Source organism: Aspergillus steynii (assembly GCF_002849105.1).
Source record: "Aspergillus steynii IBT 23096 chromosome Unknown P170scaffold_2, whole genome shotgun sequence".
NCBI lineage: Eukaryota > Fungi > Ascomycota > Eurotiomycetes > Eurotiales > Aspergillaceae > Aspergillus > Aspergillus steynii.
In genome coordinates, this window is record NW_020194399.1 from 1,991,854 (window position 1) to 2,008,612 (window position 16,759).

At 51.1% G+C, this 16,759-nt stretch overlaps 7 protein-coding genes across 7 annotated transcripts; 4 read left to right on the forward strand and 3 right to left on the reverse strand.

Moving 5' to 3' along the window:
- Positions 1–759: 759 nt before the first annotated feature.
- Positions 760–2,008, reverse strand: P170DRAFT_506908 (uncharacterized protein; the record flags this gene model as incomplete). The annotated part of the gene is made up of 5 exons (XM_024854422.1): positions 1,871–2,008; positions 1,802–1,821; positions 1,647–1,751; positions 1,216–1,595; positions 760–1,135 (listed from the first exon to the last, which is right to left on the reverse strand). The coding sequence occupies exons 1-5, from the start codon at positions 1,959–1,961 to the stop codon at positions 760–762; spliced, it is 972 nt and encodes a 323-aa protein (XP_024707305.1). The 5' UTR covers positions 1,962–2,008.
- A 797-nt stretch (positions 2,009–2,805) lies between these two features.
- On the reverse strand, positions 2,806–7,335 carry P170DRAFT_506909 (phosphoribosylformylglycinamidine synthase). The gene is made up of 2 exons (XM_024854423.1): positions 7,225–7,335; positions 2,806–7,184 (listed from the first exon to the last, which is right to left on the reverse strand). Exon 2 carries the CDS (start codon positions 7,139–7,141, stop codon positions 3,056–3,058), a length of 4,086 nt encoding a protein of 1,361 aa, XP_024707306.1. The 5' UTR covers positions 7,142–7,184; positions 7,225–7,335; the 3' UTR covers positions 2,806–3,055.
- Positions 7,336–7,944: 609 nt separating this feature from the next.
- P170DRAFT_422922 (TPR-like protein) lies at positions 7,945–9,743 on the forward strand (the record flags this gene model as incomplete). The annotated part of the gene is made up of 2 exons (XM_024847471.1): positions 7,945–7,949; positions 8,012–9,743. 2 exons carry the CDS (start codon positions 7,945–7,947, stop codon positions 9,741–9,743), a joined length of 1,737 nt encoding a protein of 578 aa, XP_024707307.1.
- A 165-nt stretch (positions 9,744–9,908) lies between these two features.
- On the reverse strand, positions 9,909–10,709 carry P170DRAFT_471920 (MBL fold metallo-hydrolase; the record flags this gene model as incomplete). The annotated part of the gene is made up of 1 exon (XM_024852883.1): positions 9,909–10,709. The coding sequence occupies one exon, from the start codon at positions 10,707–10,709 to the stop codon at positions 9,909–9,911; it is 801 nt and encodes a 266-aa protein (XP_024707308.1).
- Positions 10,710–11,318: 609 nt separating this feature from the next.
- P170DRAFT_352165 (uncharacterized protein) lies at positions 11,319–13,032 on the forward strand (the record flags this gene model as incomplete). The annotated part of the gene is made up of 5 exons (XM_024843908.1): positions 11,319–11,372; positions 11,430–11,523; positions 11,566–12,053; positions 12,104–12,242; positions 12,302–13,032. The coding sequence occupies 5 exons, from the start codon at positions 11,319–11,321 to the stop codon at positions 13,030–13,032; spliced, it is 1,506 nt and encodes a 501-aa protein (XP_024707309.1).
- Positions 13,033–13,252: 220 nt separating this feature from the next.
- Positions 13,253–13,999, forward strand: P170DRAFT_95310 (uncharacterized protein). The gene has a single exon (XM_024855451.1). The coding sequence runs from the start codon at positions 13,473–13,475 to the stop codon at positions 13,962–13,964; it is 492 nt and encodes a 163-aa protein (XP_024707310.1). The 5' UTR covers positions 13,253–13,472; the 3' UTR covers positions 13,965–13,999.
- A 382-nt stretch (positions 14,000–14,381) lies between these two features.
- Positions 14,382–16,499, forward strand: P170DRAFT_401820 (MFS transporter). Its single transcript, XM_024846390.1, has 4 exons — positions 14,382–14,954; positions 15,007–15,610; positions 15,669–16,000; positions 16,055–16,499. The coding sequence occupies exons 1-4, from the start codon at positions 14,531–14,533 to the stop codon at positions 16,309–16,311; spliced, it is 1,617 nt and encodes a 538-aa protein (XP_024707311.1). The 5' UTR covers positions 14,382–14,530; the 3' UTR covers positions 16,312–16,499.
- The last annotated feature ends 260 nt before the right edge of the window (positions 16,500–16,759 follow it).

Sequence of the window (16,759 nt, forward strand, 5' to 3'; positions counted from 1 at the left end):
CGAATGAATCCCCAAGACTTCGAATCGATATCCGCGGGTAATTTAACCGGGGATGCCGTACATCAAGCATCAAAAAGCGGGCAAGTTATGTTGCGGAAACCCGATAGGCGTTGCCGGGTATCTTTCCACCAGCCGAGGCGAGCAAGAGACTCGTGAACATTGTGAGCAAAAGCACTCACTAGTCTAGGAGCTAGCGCCAAGAACTACAGTCCTACGGAGTCTGTCTCAGCTGAGGAGAAGACTTGGCGTGTGCATGAATCAGGAAATGGCTTATTGCTTTGGTTTTTCTTTTTCGCATTCAGCCTCGTTTGACAGGGGTCTTTCCCGTGGTCATTAGTGATCATAATATGGCGAACGACGGCGGACACTGCTCTCGATTATGAGGATTGAGCAACACTGGTCGAATTAGGCACTTTGCTAGTCATTCGGTTCTATTTTGATTACTTCAGCTAGGCCCGAGATGCGATTTACGCTGACAGAATTTATAGCTTCCGGTTGTGTGATTCTAAAAGAAAGCGACTCCCTTATTGGCCATTCACTTGGTAGTGATGTAAATATATGAGATTATTAGTATATGAATAGCTCATGCAACATGCTGGCCTCTACTGTCATAACACATTAGTCGGTACTAGAGACCAAAAATCAAAAGCGCCTTGACAATGCCCGTGCAGCATCGGCCCATGAACCCCATGCCAGCGATCCCACCTAATGGTACAAAAAAGGAAAAGGTGTATAGAAGGTAAGAAAGAGGGGGGGGTCTCAACACATCCCATCCGAGCTTCTCTCAATAATCGCATGACTCGGCGACGTGATCAGCAAGTCTTCGTCAGGATCTCTAGGTCTCTTCAAATGAGCGCGTGCCGAGGACGGGTTAGAGGGGATGATGATCGAACGTCGACCTGTACCTGAGGGTGTCAGGCGCGAGCTCCGAATTGATGTCTTCAATCTGGCTATCTGGCTGTTTTCCCGCAAATGGCTGATGAATTTCGGCAGGAGCGGAAATCCGGCAACCATAATTCCGAATGCCATTTCGGGGACAGTCCAAATTCCCGATATGTAGCCGTAGTAGGATTGGTTCGGGGAATAGCTGATGATGACGGAATAGTACAGTCGCACGATCGAGGAGATGCAGGCGCTGGGGGTGTTAGTTACTGATTGGCTATAGAAATGGATAGAGGCCGAGCGGAGAAAGCGGTGCAGGGAAGGGGCCAGTACAATAGACCGAGCGAGAATAGTCCCGATACTGCCAGTTTCTTCCGTAATGGCGATTGTAACGCCCAGATACGCCGCTGAGGTAGAATGAGAATGATCAAGTCCGAGACGGTATTGATTGCCCCTGCGACGAGGGTAACGAGTCGCGTGTTAAAAAAGGCTCCGTCGGTGATGAAAACATCCCAGCTCTTATTTATCGGGCGGCAGGCAAAGATTTGAAGAAAGATGAAGTTTATATAGAAGATGCCGTTGGCCCACATCAGAATGTGACATGCTCTGGTTAGCGTTTGCTCGAGCCAGAAGATCTCCAGTATGTTGAGCAAGATGGCGACTTTGATGAAGAGCATCGCCCCTCCATAGCAGGCGGAACCCACGTAGAAGCGCTTGATGTTTATTAGGATCCCTAACTTCCCAGATAATCTGGAAACACATACAAAAAGAAGGTCAAGAAAATTCCTGAGGCGTAGATTCCATTGGTCGATCATTGGAGCAGACTCGGCAGCAAGCCAGCCAGTGACCAGGTAAGCCACAAAATTAAGCTGATCACGATTAGCCATGCGCGGGGACTAAGAGGTAGTAAGAAGAGTACCCATCCTAGAATGAGCGAATCTAGGACCGTTAAATTATAGTCGACAAGGTCACTTGGCACCCAACTCACAATCCGCTATCTTCATCCGACGAAGAATGAAAGCCCTCGTGTAGACTCGAATGACCAATGCAAACGTTGCCAAGATGCCGAAGAATATCATGACGAAATACGACACAGCCCTTTGGTTGGGAGGGTCCTCCAAGCTTGACTCCAAACCGGGTGGAGGAGTCGCAGCTGGGCCCTGGAGAAGCGCCTCACGCTTCTCCGGTGAGACTGGCTCCGTGATCGGTGAATTCTGGAGCGAACCGGATTGTCGCAGCTTTTTCTACCTGATCACGGACACCTGATAACCAGGATTGCCCAACCACCAAATGGGGTCGGGGTAGCCAATTGGTGCTGCAGGTGGCCTATTGGGCCCATTTAGCGTGTCCAAGGCATTTTACTTGTCGCCCATACGTGCGCTTGGGAAGAGGCGGAGCGAATGAAGGCTGCCTACGCGCCAACCAATAATGTGCGTCACGATCTACCAAGAGATTCACCATTTGGGTTGTTGGTAATGAGCGTGAAAGCTAAAGGGGTATATCAATGGGAGATCTCGTCTTACATGCAGAGGAATATCAGTAACGAGCGAGCGGCGCAGACTCTCCGAACGGCAACACTAGACTACTAGCGAAACGCCGGCTCTTCTCGGGCTGATTCTGACTTCTGCACTTCTTGTGTTCCCCGCTCAGCCAAGGGTCAGTAAAAGGCTGTAGATCGCTGTCAGCCGTAAACCACCTCGGGGTTAGTTTGGACAGGGATATAAGTTCGTATCGAAGTGAGACGAGGGAGGACCAGTCGCTGGCAGGTGTGGTTCAGATAAGCTCCTATGGCTAACACACTCATTTAGTGATGTTTAACCATGAAGCGGAGGAAGTGCATTAGAAATATGCCCCGGAGCCTGAAATTTGGTGATTTGGTGGTGCAGACAGAGTAGGATGCAGCAGCCAGAAAATCAATCAAATCAGTCACCAAAACTTCATTGAAGACGGTGATCACTATATCCAAAATAATAAAATGTATTTATATTTCCTCGAATATGCCGGCATGCAACTCATCATTTTGATATGTAAAACATAAGGACAAAACAAAAACGTAGAACATTCTTCGTAACATCTGGTCGGCTTTTATTTTAATCTGTACCGTAAAAAAAGTACCAACACATAACTGAAGTTGATTGCAGCGTATGTAATTAGAGTCGTCAAAGCTTTCCGCTTAGCCAACCCATCTTCTAGCGCTGTAGAAGACGCGTCCCCAAGGACCAATGTCACCCCACTGGTGAGAGCTCGCGGGCAGCCAGCTGGCGATGCCGCCCATGACGGTCCGCTCCGGGTGAGGCATGATAGCAAGAACGCGACCGTCCTCGTTGCGAATACCCGCAATACCCTCGGGGCTGCCGTTGGGGTTGAAGGGGTACTTAGTAGTCGGTTTAAGGGTGGCATTGTCGACGAACTGGACAGGGGCAAGACCGTCACGAGCGAAAGTTTGGGCCGTGACGGTGGAAGAGTGGGCAAAGGAGGCACGTCCCTCTCCGTGGGCAACGGCAATGGGCAGAGAAGAGCCGTTCATGCCGTGAAGGAAGACGCTGGGTCTCGCGGGATCCGGATCGGAGACACGAACCATACAGACACGGCCCTCGTACTGCTCACTGGCGTTGCGTTCGAAGCTCGGCCAGTTCTGGGCACCGGGGATCAACTCCTTCAGGCGAGACAGGAACTGACAACCGTTGCAGACACCGAGAGCGAAAGTGTCGGGGCGCTGGAAGAACGACTGGAACTCATTCCGCGTGTTCTCATGCAGCAGAACAGACTTGGCCCAACCCTGTCCAGCACCGAGGACGTCTCCGTAGGAGAAACCACCACAGGCGGCAAGACCGACGAAGCTAGAGAGCGACACGCGTCCCGAGATAACGTCGGTCATGTGAACATCGACGGCGGAGAAACCAGCCATGTTGAAAGCGAAGGCCATCTCAGCCTGACTGTTAACACCTTGCTCACGCAGGATAGCCACGCGCGGCTTGTTGCTGAACGGAGACATCTGCGTCAAGCTGGTCATGAAAGGCACGGCCTTGTCCTTCGGGTCGAAGCTGGGGTTCCACGACAAACCAGGGTCGGCGTCATCGAGGATGTTGGCGAATTCCTGGTCAGCACAGACGGCATTGTCACGCCTCTTCTGCATGTGGTAAGACGTCGAGGACCAGGTTTGCTGCAGGTTGGCACGGCTGTTACGGTAGACCATGCTAGCCTTGTGGTAAATGGCAAGGTTCTGCTTGTGACGTTCCGAAACACGTCCAATCTTGTGAATCAAGCCAGCAGGAGGACCACAAGTAGCGAAGCAGGAGCGGAACTGGATCTCATGCTCCTTGCGCACCTGGAAGACGGCACCCAGCTCCTCGGTGAAGAGGGTCTCCACAAGGCTCTTCGTGTCAAGGCCAGAGCAAATGTTATCAAGCATGATCTCAACACCGCAGCGGCCGGCAAACATCATTTCAGCCAGGGTGGTGAAGAGACCACCGTCGGAACGGTCGTGGTAAGCCAAGACGATACCCGCTTCCTGCAGCTGCTGAGTAGCATCAAAGAAGTCTCTGAAAATGTCCACGTCCCGGACATCGGGGCACTCGTCACCAACCTGCTTGAAGACCTGGGCAAGAGAAGAGCCGCCCAAAGTCTTGCGGCCGAACGAAAGATCGACAAACATGAGGACAGTGTCACCAACATCCTCAGGACGGCGAAGAGCAGGGGTCCATGTCTTTCTGTAGTTACCAACAGGCGCGAAAGAGGAGATGACCAGAGACATCGGGGCGGTGACCTCCTTCGCTTCCTTGGAGGCATCATCGGTCCACTTCATCTTCATGGACATGGAGTCCTTTCCGACGGGAATGCTGATGCCCAGCTTGGGGCAGAGATCCATACCAATGGCCTCAACCGCCTCATAGATAGCAGCACCCTCTCCGGGGTGGCTGCTGGCAGACATCCAGTTGGCCGAGAGTTTCACTCGGCTTAGACGATCAACCAGATCGGCAGCCGCGATGTTCATCAGAGATTCCGCAACAGCCATGCGAGCCGAAGCACCGGGAGAGATGAGTGCGAGGTTGGGCTTCTCGCCCATTGCCATAGCCTCACCGGTCTTAACTCCCTGCAGCAAGGTGGTTGCCGTGACGGCAACGTCAGACACGGGGGTTTGCCATCTGCCCACCATCTGATCACGAGCAGTAAGACCTCCGACAGTCCGGTCACCGATGGTGATAAGGAAAGACTTGGACCCGACAGCAGGGAGAGATAGCACTCGGTTCGCGGCCTCGCTGATGAGCTCACCCCGGTTAGGCGCAACTTCAGGCAAGTACGTGGTCAGGCCTGCATCAATTGCGGGCAATTTCAGCCTGCGCGAGTCCACAGTGCGCGTCATCTTGGGTGGCTTTCCAAACAGAACATTCAAAGGTAGATCAATGGGTCTGGGGAACTCCTTGGACTCCCGATCGAGAAGGATGAGTCTCTTTTCCTCCTCCGAGGTTCCGCCTCCGCGGCCCACGACGGAGAAGCCACAGCGCTCACGATGAGCAATGGCGGTGAACTTGTTCATGGAGTCTTCACCAACAGCCAGGACGTACCGCTCCTGAGCTTCGCAGCACCAGATCTGCATAGGACTCATGCTACGGTCGGCATTATCGATCTCCCGCAGCTCGAAGGTGGCGCCCAGGCCCGAGTCATGAATCAACTCAGGAAGAGCGTTGGAAAGACCGCCAGCACCGACATCGTGGATGAACTTGATTGGGTTGTTGTCGCCCATGGCCACACAGGCGTTGATGACTTCCTGAGCTCTGCGCTGAACCTCGGCGTTGCCTCGTTGCACACTGGCGAAGTCAAGATCGGCCGATCCTTCACCCGAGGTGATACTGGAAGCAGCGCCACCACCAAGACCAATCAACATGGCCGGACCGCCCAGAACGACAAGGAAGGCACCGGGCTTGACAGCCTCCGGCTTCTTGATGGCATGTTGGGGTCGGACGGTTCCAACACCACCCGCGATCATGATGGGCTTGTGGTAACCACGGAATTCGGTTTGTCCATTGCCAATGTCAATCTCAGTCAAGAGAGTACGGAAGTAACCAGAGATACAAGGTCGGCCAAATTCGTTGTTGTAGGCAGCACTGCCAATGGGGGCTTCCAGCATAATGTCCAAACTGCTAGCGATGTGGTTTGGCTTGCCGACTTCGAGTTCCCACGGCTGTTTGAAGCCGGGGATCAGCAGGTCAGAGACACAGTAGCCCGAAAGACCAGCCTTGGGCCTTGAGCCACGTCCCACAGCTCCTTCATCACGGATTTCTCCACCAGATCCGGTGGCAGCACCAGGGTAGGGCGACACGGCTGTAGGGTGGTTGTGGGTCTCAACCTTGGCCAAAAAGTGAACGAGCTCCTTCGTGTGATTCCACTCGCCAGTAAATGAGTCAGGGGCCCAGAAAGCAGCCTCGTCTCCCTCAAGCACAGCAGCGTTGTCGCTGTAAGCACTCACGGTGTGTTCAGGGTTTTTCTTGTGAGTGTTCCGGATCATGGAAAATAGACTGTTAGGCATCTGCTTTCCATCAATGACCCAGGAAGCATTAAACTGCTTGTGGCGGCAATGTTCCGAGTTGACTTGAGCAAACATGAACAGTTCGACATCGGTGGGGTCACGAGCGATGGGACCGTTCGGACCATACGCCTCGGCGAGGTAGTCAATTTCCGATTCTTCCAATGCCAGTCCCATACGCTTGTTCGCTTCTTGTAGAACCTCTTTCGGGGATTTGTCGCTGCCGTGGAGGTTCACGGTCTCGAGGGGGAGAGGGCTGTGCTCGGAGAACATCAAGTGCAGGTCAGGCTCGTCCTTGCCGATAATTTGGGTCATCCGGTCATGCAGAATGTCCTGGTATCCGGGCTTGTAATCGGAGGAGTCGGCGCGCAGGCACGAGATCTTCAAACCACGTTCGATGCGCTTCACATACTTGCGAAGACCGCAGACATGGGAGATACCGGTGGCCTGGGTACTCCAAGGAGAGATGGTTCCTGTCCGGGGGAAGACGTAGAAAACATCGAAGGAGCCATCTTCGGCAGCGAATGATTCCGGGATGTCCGTGATATCACCGTAGTGGAGCAACTGCTCCAGGATGGCCTGCTGGGGTTCATCCAACGGTTGAGACGTGTGGACGTAATGGACCCATTGGGCGCGAACGTCCTGGGCACCAATGCTAGCAGCAATGGCGTGGCCACGGGAGCGCGAGAAGGCAACCGAGCCGGGAATGGCCAAGTAGGTCGAGTCGGAGGCCATCGTGAAATTGACGGACGATATTCTAGAGGTGGGGTGCTTTCCGGGGTGAGTCAACGACGACTCAAAACGCGGGGGAGGAGGGCGAAGGTACAAAAGGAGACAAATGAATGCTCCACGAAGGAAATAGACTCACTGTAGAGAGGTGTCTAAAGACAAACCTCCGAGATGTAGTATGATTGGGCGTTCACGAGCACCGCGACGGGCGTTGAAGCTGCTCGACGTCGTAAAATTAATTCTCTCTCTCTTTGCGAGGGAAACGCGGCCCCGCGCTAGTCCGCTTCCGGCTTATCGCCTGCTTATCAGTCACGTGTGAGCTCCACGCGGGAGATCGTTGTTCCGTGTATGCCTCAGGCATTCTACTATCACGCCAGATGAGCTTCATTGCGCGAATCTCATCGGACGGAATCAAATGCATCAGGCTTTCAAGGGTTAGTTGGCCTTTTCACACCTGTCCAATAATCAAAAATCATAGATCTTTCTCAACCATGGAGCGCTCATACGACCATCAACCTCAAGATCAGCCAATTCAATGGCCCGAGCAATAATCACAACACCCTTGCAGATGCTGGCGAATCTCTATATTACAAGCTATGAAACCCAATTTTAATCGCCGAATTAGTGGGGCGTGTTTAAGGTGTTGTTGTGGCGATCAGACCCCGAATCGCCGACCGTGAGTGTCATTGTAGAAGTACCATTGACTGCCATTGTTATATAAATGCGGAGAAGCTCTCTTGCCCCTCACTCTACTCCCGACAACAGTACTTACCTCCAGAGCAAAACAATCCGATAGGACTACTACCAAAATGGCGTCAGTTAGCTCCTGCTTCTCAAATAATAGTTCTCACATGACTGACGAGTTATCACTGCTAGAAAAAATCCCCAGGTGCCTCCTACTACCAAACCTTCGGACAATTACTATGATCTCGGCACGTACGAACGCCAAGTGACGACCAACTCACCAGAGGCCCAACTATGGTTCAATCGTGGTCTCGTATGGGCCTATTCATTCAACCATGAAGAGTCGGTTCGTTGTTTCGAAAAAGCCGCCATGTCTGATCCCAACTGCGCCATGGCATTCTGGGGGATAGCTTACGCCGCCGGTCCCAACTACAATAAGGCCTGGGTACGGTTTGATCGAAAGGATTTGGAGCACTCCGTCCAGAGATCGAAGGATGCTTTGGCCAATGCGTTGGAGCTTGCACCCCAAGCCTCTCCGGTAGAACGCGACGTGATCCACGCTCTCGCCGCTCGATTTCCGTCCGCAGAGATTCCTACCGACCTGAAGACGCTGAATGAGGCCTACGCTGAGGCAATGCGCCCGGTATATCATGCATACCCCAAGGATCGCGATGTAATTGCATTGTTTGTGGACGCTCTCATGTGTCGTCGGCCTCGAGACTTGTGGAACGTGGATACTGGCGAGCCTAGTGATCCTCTCACTGTAGAGGCTCGTACCGTTCTGGAATCCGGATTGGCAAGACGTGACGGCTACGACCAGCCTGCTTTCTGCCACTTGTATATCCATCTCATGGAAATGTCTCCCTCTCCGGAGATAGCCTTGCCGGCTGCGGACCGTTTGCGCCACCTCGTTCCCGAAGCCTCCCATATGCTGCACATGGGAAGTCATATTGATATTGCAGTTGGGGATTATCGCCGGGTTGTATCGTCAAACCACGACGCGATAATTGCTGACGACAAATACTTTTCTCAAGAGAAAGGGTCTATTCTTTACACGGCGTATCGAGCGCATAATATCTACGCAAAGGTGTATGGAGCTATCATGTGTGGTCGATTCAAAGACGCCATATCCGCTGCGAAACGACTGTATGACGTTCTGAACGTCGAAGTTCTTTCAATTAGAAGTCCACCAATGGCCGACTGGACAGAAGGCATTCTTGCTATTTTGCCGCATGTTTTGGTCCGTTTTGGTCGATGGGACGAAGTTCTTAGGCTGGAGCTACCAACAGACCGGGAATTGTTCTGCTCCACTACCGCAATGATTTTATATGCACGCGGAATCGCCCACAGCGTCCTAGGACACATTGCTGAAGCTGAGCGTGCGCAAGCCGAATTTGAAGCCGCGCGCGCCAAAGTGCCGGAAAGCCGTCTTAATAGCTTGCCAGCCAAAGAACTCGATGTGTTGAGGGTGGCTTCAGCTATGCTCCAAGGCGAGCTGGAATACCGCAAGGGCAACATTGAGTCAGCCTTTTCCAGTCTCCGAAAGGCCGTGGAGCTGGAGGACGCGATTCCCTATTGTGATCCACCAGCGTGGATGCAACCCGTGCGTCATGCCCTTGGCGCTCTTTTGTTGGAACAGAACCGACTCGAAGAAGCTGAGGTGGCTTTCCGAGAAGATCTTGGCCTCAGTGAAACTTACCCTCGACGTCGTGCTCGGGTAAACAACGTATGGGGGCTTCATGGTCTTTATGAGTGTTTGACGCGGTCTGGCAAATCGAAGGAAGCTCTGCTCATTCGTAATCAACGGGACTTCGCACTGGCATCCGCAGACACACCAATCACCGCATCTTGTTATTGTCGCCTATCAACCTGTGGGGAGAACGAGAAGACATGTTGCTCAACGTCTGCAAAATCAACCTTGTAAAAGCAGGATTTGGATACATGGCAATGATCATTGAGTATTGTCCTTTCTGACTCTCTGAATGACTACAAGGGATTGTTCTCACTACCATATTATAAAAGCCAAATTGAAATAACATTGGCACAGCGGCACGGATACAATTGATCTTTGAAACAGGTCAAAAAAGAACTAAATAACAATCTTAGCCTCCCCCGGGGTGAGCCAGCACACCTTATCACCGACCCCTTCGCCATCCAAAACCGATCTCAATTCATGCCCAAACTGCGTAAAATGACCCCACGACTCAAAATGCATCGGAACCAGAACATCGGCCCCCAACTGCCGGAACAAATGCGCTCCCTGTTTTCCATCCATCGTAATCTGCAACGGGCCCTCAGGAAGAGGCGCATGTGCATTCCCAAAGTTCAAAACCGCCGCAACAACATGCCACCTCTCCTTAATCCTATCCAACTCGTCAAAGTAAACTGTATCCCCGGAGAAATAAATCACATTCGGGCGGCCATCCTCCCGTGTTCCAAAACTCTCACTCTCGAGAACAAACCCCGTGCATTCATTCCCAGGGACATGCTGACAGGGGATCCCCGTGACTTGAAACTTCTTCCCCCCAGCGACCAAGGGGACAGTTTCCCACGGCTTGAGGCCCCGCACACCAGGTCGAGGGGCGAGATTCTTAGCTCCGTCCATGGTAGTCAGGACGTGGCGTCCGTCGAGAAGGCGACGACCGAGCTCATCAAGATTATCGGGGTGGTCTTCGTGGCTGAGGAGGATCGCGTCGATGGGCGGCAGGTTCTCGAGTCCGAGGGCTGGGGTTTCGGTGTTTTTGAGGACGGCCACTCCTACGTCCCATTCTGTGCCTGCTGGCGAGAAGAAAGGATCGGTGAGAAATCTCACCCCGTCGATGTCTAGAATGGCGGTTGCGGTGCCGATGTGGGTCATTGTGAGGGAGCTTTTGAAGGTAGAGGGGGCCATGATGTAGAGTTTGGACTGTGGAAAAAGAGTAAGGCGGGTGGTAGAAGTTCTTCAGAGGGTTGTTTCCTAGTATATGAATTGTGATGATGATTTCTTGAGCGATTAGAAAGGAGGTTCGTTGCACGGGGATAGTTATATATCATTGCCTGACCACTACTTGACAAATCCAGGGCATCTGCTTAGTGAAGCTCAGACTATGTCATTGACTAATTATTAGAAATGCCCGATAGCAGATTAAAACTTCTGAGTTAAGTTGCTCCTATCCACAGTTCTCAGTCCTCAGTATAAATGCCCGTTGCCCAATCACGATGTCTGCCTCAGGTCTTGGCGGAATATGACACCCAAAGCGGTTAGATAAATCGCCAAGACAGTGGCATTCCGGGCTGGAGGCCCCACTATTAATCATCCATGCCGCGCTAACCAAATAAGGTGGCATTACCCGCCAAGGCCGCCTCGAGACAGCTGCGTTGCTTTCACCTTCTCATCTTATCCCACAAGGACTGATGGGCACTTCGTTCACACAGACAATTGGGCTGTATATCCTCCAATGAAAAGAACTCTGTTGCCCCACAACCGAACACTAGATGATTCTTCGGCCGTCGATGCGACATGAAGGTCAAGCAAAAGTCCGTTTGCCAGACATGTAGGACGCGAAAGCTAGGGGTGAGTTAAAGCTGAAATCTGGTTATCTAGAATTTCTAAATGCTGATTATCTGTTAGTGTGATGGAAAACGCCCAGGTTGTAGTCAATGTGTTTTATCAGGACGATTCTGTGATGGCTACAGCACCAACTGGACATTTGTGTCCCAGGACGGTTTCCATCAACGCTCCAGTAAAGGTCCAAAAAGATATCAAGATGGGCTCCCAAAAGCTAAAGAGCAGCACTCAAAGTGGGTTCAGCAATACTCCAAAAGCCATCTCCATTCACCAGATGATGTCATGGAGCATAGCCAATACGCGAACGACTCTGTGTCACTGCTGCCATCTCTAAGGCCAGATAATAATGATTTCATGGGACTTATCATTCAGAACTATATCCCAGGAGATCAATTGATGATAACGGATGGCATTACAGATGACAAAGGCTCTCGCATATGTGGCTCTTGGATAGAGGTTCTTCCCGTGCTTGAAAACCAGAGTGCTAGGGACCCAGTCCTTCCCACAGCCATTAAAGCATTGGCGGGCTCAATCGGTTCTCAAAAGCAAGAAGCCAATCAGTCGATTCTCAGTTGCTCACAGCCTTATCAGGTTGCAATTCGGGCTCTCCGGAAAAGCTTTGCTCGCCCAGATCACACATTCAGAACCGACTTGATAGCGGCCGCTATGTGTCTCACTTTGGTTGAGGTTTTTATCCCTGACATGTTCACTTTGAGTTGAAACTAACCTAGATCTAGCTCATGCTCCCAGAGTCCCTTCCAGCTTTGACAGCTCATGTCAAAGGAGTTGGTCTCTTGCTCCTAACTTACGGTCCAGAGGCATGCAAATCTGGCGCGCTACATAAGCTATTCGTGGGGTTCCGTCCACTCTTGGTATGTTTGAAGCTCATGCCCCGGAATTGAACTCAGATTTAACGTTTCCACCAATCCAGACAGTGGAGGCATTTCGACACCGACAGCCAGTCTTTCTGGCGTCACCAGAATGGTTTGAAATCCCGTTCTTTATCCTCAGCCCGTCACTGATGCAGAGGCTTTTGAGTAAGGCTGTCATAATTCCCTCGCTCTTTCGGAAATGTGATGAAATTCTCGATACGCCCTGTGCCAGTGATATCTCCGAAATACGGGGCATCTGTCGATCCTTTATTGACATTGTGCGTCAATTAGAGGACTGGGAAACCTCAACTCGAGTTGAAATCGGTCGGCCTTACTTCTGGAATCAGGATAAGACTTTCTCTTCAAGAAGTCCCCCCACGTTTGAAGAGTCGTTCCTCTGGTATGACAATGTCACCATGGCAAACGTCTTCACTCACCTGTGGGCGTTCCACATCGTTTGCCTCTCCGAAATTGAGAGATTGATGCTATTGTTTCCCGAGACACTGCTGGGCGAAACTTCGTTACTTAGCCTGAAAGACGTGGGTGATATCACTAGCAGGACATTGACACTCTCCAAGCAAATTTGCCTGAGTATGGAATATCTGATGCAAGATGAAATGAAGCTGTTTGGGCCCGCATCGACGTTTTTCCCACTCCAGGTTGCCAACGAGAAACTCAGGGCATATGGACCAGCAAATCAAGAATATGTGGATTATATCGAGCAGCTTGTCGGCAGACTAGTTCGAAAGGGTCTTCGGTCTGCTCCTATTCTCGTCCCCACTGGAAGGACATAGAGCACAATGGAGCGCAAACCGTGCATTTCAAACCGTCTTTGGGGAATATAATATTCCCTATGTTCCTCGCTTTTTTGCGATCATAATAACAAGGCAGTGGAATTTATCAAGCACTCGATTGGATCTTAACAAAGACTCGGTCTTTGAGAGGATCTTCAGTGGTGTCGCTCTGGTATGTTCGAGTTCCTTTTCAGAACCATCTTTCATGTGCAATTATTTCACAGCTCATTAGCTCCCTTCAAATATAGGACTGAACTCAGATACACCACATCCTCATACCGTTGGATAGGATAGCACCCGCCATAGAAACCTAGTATGCTCGCTGAACGTGTCATGGAGCACAGTCGCCACCAATAATCCAAGGTCTATGATCTCAGACCAGAGATAAGATTAAGTTAGGGTAATTTCTCGGTCTCCCAAACCGTCCTGTCAGTCGCCTTATGAAGTCATGGTCCAGCTCTCTTTCCCTAAAAAGGTATATGTCTCGACCGCTATCCCCTTTAGGGCAATACTCTCCGACAACCGTCCGGTTCGGCGCCAAGGCTCTTGGCACTTTCCGCCTGGGCGTGAAGTATGGAGTAGTGATAGACCAGAGAGCACTCCAGACCGTGCCTTTATCTTCAGTGGCCCACTTGCGATGGACCCTCCATGATGAGTCGATACTAGATACAGACCGTTATCATGTGATGAAGATGCCGTATTTGAAATCGCATCCATCCTTGGTCAATACTCTGGCCTCGGCCCTTACAACTTATGGAATTCTTAATGTGATTAGACCACATTCCTCTTTGAAAATTTACTGTACTATAGCCCGTGCCAACCTCTACCATAAACCCCCATATTCCTTTCGCCGACGGGCCCATTCCTCGACTACGTGGGCCACACCGGCAGCAATCGGAACGATTCCCTCGGTAGGAAGGCCAATGCCTTAAAGCAATACCCCAGACTCGTGGACCATCGGCGAGAGAGGATATTGATTGGCCAAAACCGTCTCAATGAGAGCGTTGCTGCCTCCAGGTCGGGGGTGTAGATCGATGATAAATGAGCAGTCCTAAGTAGATTAGTTGGATTTAGTAACAACGTACGTTTTACCTGCACTTTCTAGATGTTATTTGAGCGAGGCCTTGATTCATATACGCCACTGACAACCACATATCAATGGTTTAGAAAAGATATGCTGCTAGAGATCTTTCGTGGCATATTACCTATTACGGTTAGCGCCACCTGTTCTAATTAGGCAATATGGTGAGTCCCGTGCCAAGAACGGCCCGATTGCCGCTTATGGCGAGCATTTCATATGCTTCTTTTCCATGTCGCCAACAATCTCTGATCATTTGCTCGCCGTACGGCAACTAGTGACCGTGGATCCGGTTTTCAGACTGAGAATGCTCAGCTATAAGAATGATCGGAGGCCCCTGCTTCGAAAAAATGGTTCCCCAAGCAAGATCTATCAATCGGTTCAATCCACGTTTTAGTTCCTGCCTATACCAAGTACAAGATGCAGGCACCAAACCACGGGAGCCAAACAGAGGCTTCCCGGACCCTTTCGATAGGATCCGGACGAGGTCAAACCTATCCTCTTGACTTACCACTCGACCAAGTCACCACCAATGCCAACCTTGAAGAATACACCCGGGAAACCGCCGAAGGAGAGATTATCAAGCCAATTCGCTCCTCCGCCACGGGCAAAATGGAGGACTGGAAGCTGGTCACATTCAAGATCGACGACCCTGAGAACCCGAAGAACTGGTCTAAGGCCTTCAAATGGTACTGTACCATGGTGGTGTCCTTCACATGCTTCGTCGTTGCTTTTGCCAGTAGCGTTATCACAGCGGGCCTTGAAGGCCCGATAGAATCCTTTGGGGTCAGCCGCGAAGTCAGTCTTGTTGTTGTGACCGTCTTTGTCATTGGCTTCGGAGTTGGTAAGTCATTTCCAAGTACCATATAGCTTACACGCAAGCTAACCCAGCCCAGGTCCGATGGCATTCGCACCCATGTCCGAAATGTTTGGCCGTCGGCCTGTCTACGCCGTTACTCTTCTGATCGCTGTGATATTCGTCATTCCCTGCGCCGTGTCAAAGAACATCGGAACCCTCATCGTTTGCCGTGCAATTGATGGAATTGCGTTTAGTGCCCCTATGACCCTCGTCGGCGGGACTCTAGCAGACTTGTGGAGAAACGAAGAGCGAGGTGTTCCTATGGCTGCTTTCTCCGCTAGTCCCTTCCTCGGACCCGCCATTGGACCCCTCGCTGGTGGTTACCTGTTCGATGCGTCTGGATGGAGATGGCTCTACTGGCTGCAACTAATCCTGGCGTTCGTGGCCTGGGTCCTGATCACATTCACGGTCCCAGAAACCTACGCGCCTTCCATCCTGAAGAAGCGAGCCAAGAAGCTCAGAAAGACGGAGAATGATCCCAAATTCGTGACAGAGACCGAGATTGATCCTCTGCCTATTGGCCAAAAGCTGCGGGTTGTTCTCCTGCGACCGTTTCAGCTCTTGTTCTTGGAACCCATCGTCCTTTTCATCAGTATCTACATGTCCGTCCTCTACGGTCTGCTGTACATGTTCTTCGTCGCGTAAGTTCACATATCCTATTATTTGCTTTACAACATGAGCACTAACAATTCGACCTAGCTATCCCATCGTCTACCAGTCCGGCAAGGAATGGAGTGCCGGATCCACAGGCCTCATGTTCATCCCTCTCGCCATCGGCGTCCTCATGAGTGCCGCCTGCGCTCCCTTCGTTAACAAACACTATCTATCCGTGTCAGCCCAATACGACGGCAAACCACCCCCGGAAAAGCGCTTGATCCCCATGATGTTCTCGTGCTGGCTCATCCCCGTCGGCCTGTTCATCTTCGCCTGGACATCGTACCCGCGCATCCACTGGATCGGGCCTGCGATCGGAGGCTGGCCTGTCGGGTTCGGGTTCATTTTCCTGTACAACTCCGCGAACAACTACTTAGGTTAGTCCCTGGTGCCTGCATGTCTAGTTTCAACCTGCATACTAACTTGAAAAGTGGATACGTATCAACACCAAGCTGCCTCTGCGCTCGCAGCCAAGACCTTCCTTCGTTCCATGTGGGGTGCGTCCACGGTGCTCTTTACCGAGCAGATGTACGAGAGACTGGGATACCAGTGGGCTAGCTCCTTGCTTGCGTTTATTGCGCTGGCTTGCTGTGCGATCCCTTATGTGTTTTACTTCAAGGGAGAGTCGATCCGTCGGTACTCTCGGTTCGCGTTTAGTGATGATGAAGAGAAGGGTGGGAAAGCTTGAAGCTAATCAAATTGAGGTTGATGAGTGTTTAGCTTCGTCATATTTGCTATGTCATTGTTGATGTTTGGATGCTTTTGCATTGCATTTTGAGCCTGGGCGTTAATTGAGCTTATGAGCATACGTGAACAGGACAGATGTCGATACAGTTTATAGAATATAGATTTATAGATAAAATTAATACATGTTAGGTTTCATATTCACGAAGACATTGGCTCTTTCGAATATCTTCTCTTTCTTGATCTCAGCCTAAATGAACAGGTGGAAACCGACTAGACAAATTTAATATAACTGCAGAACTCAGAAGCAAACGGCTCCGGGCCTGGTTCGGCCCATTCATGCTATGGGGAGCTAAAAGTTAGTATTCCGTGCAGAGACTCCATCAGGCAGAATTCAAATGAGCCTTTAGGAAGTTTAGGTCCTCTAATCCTCAGCTCAATATTTTGATTTC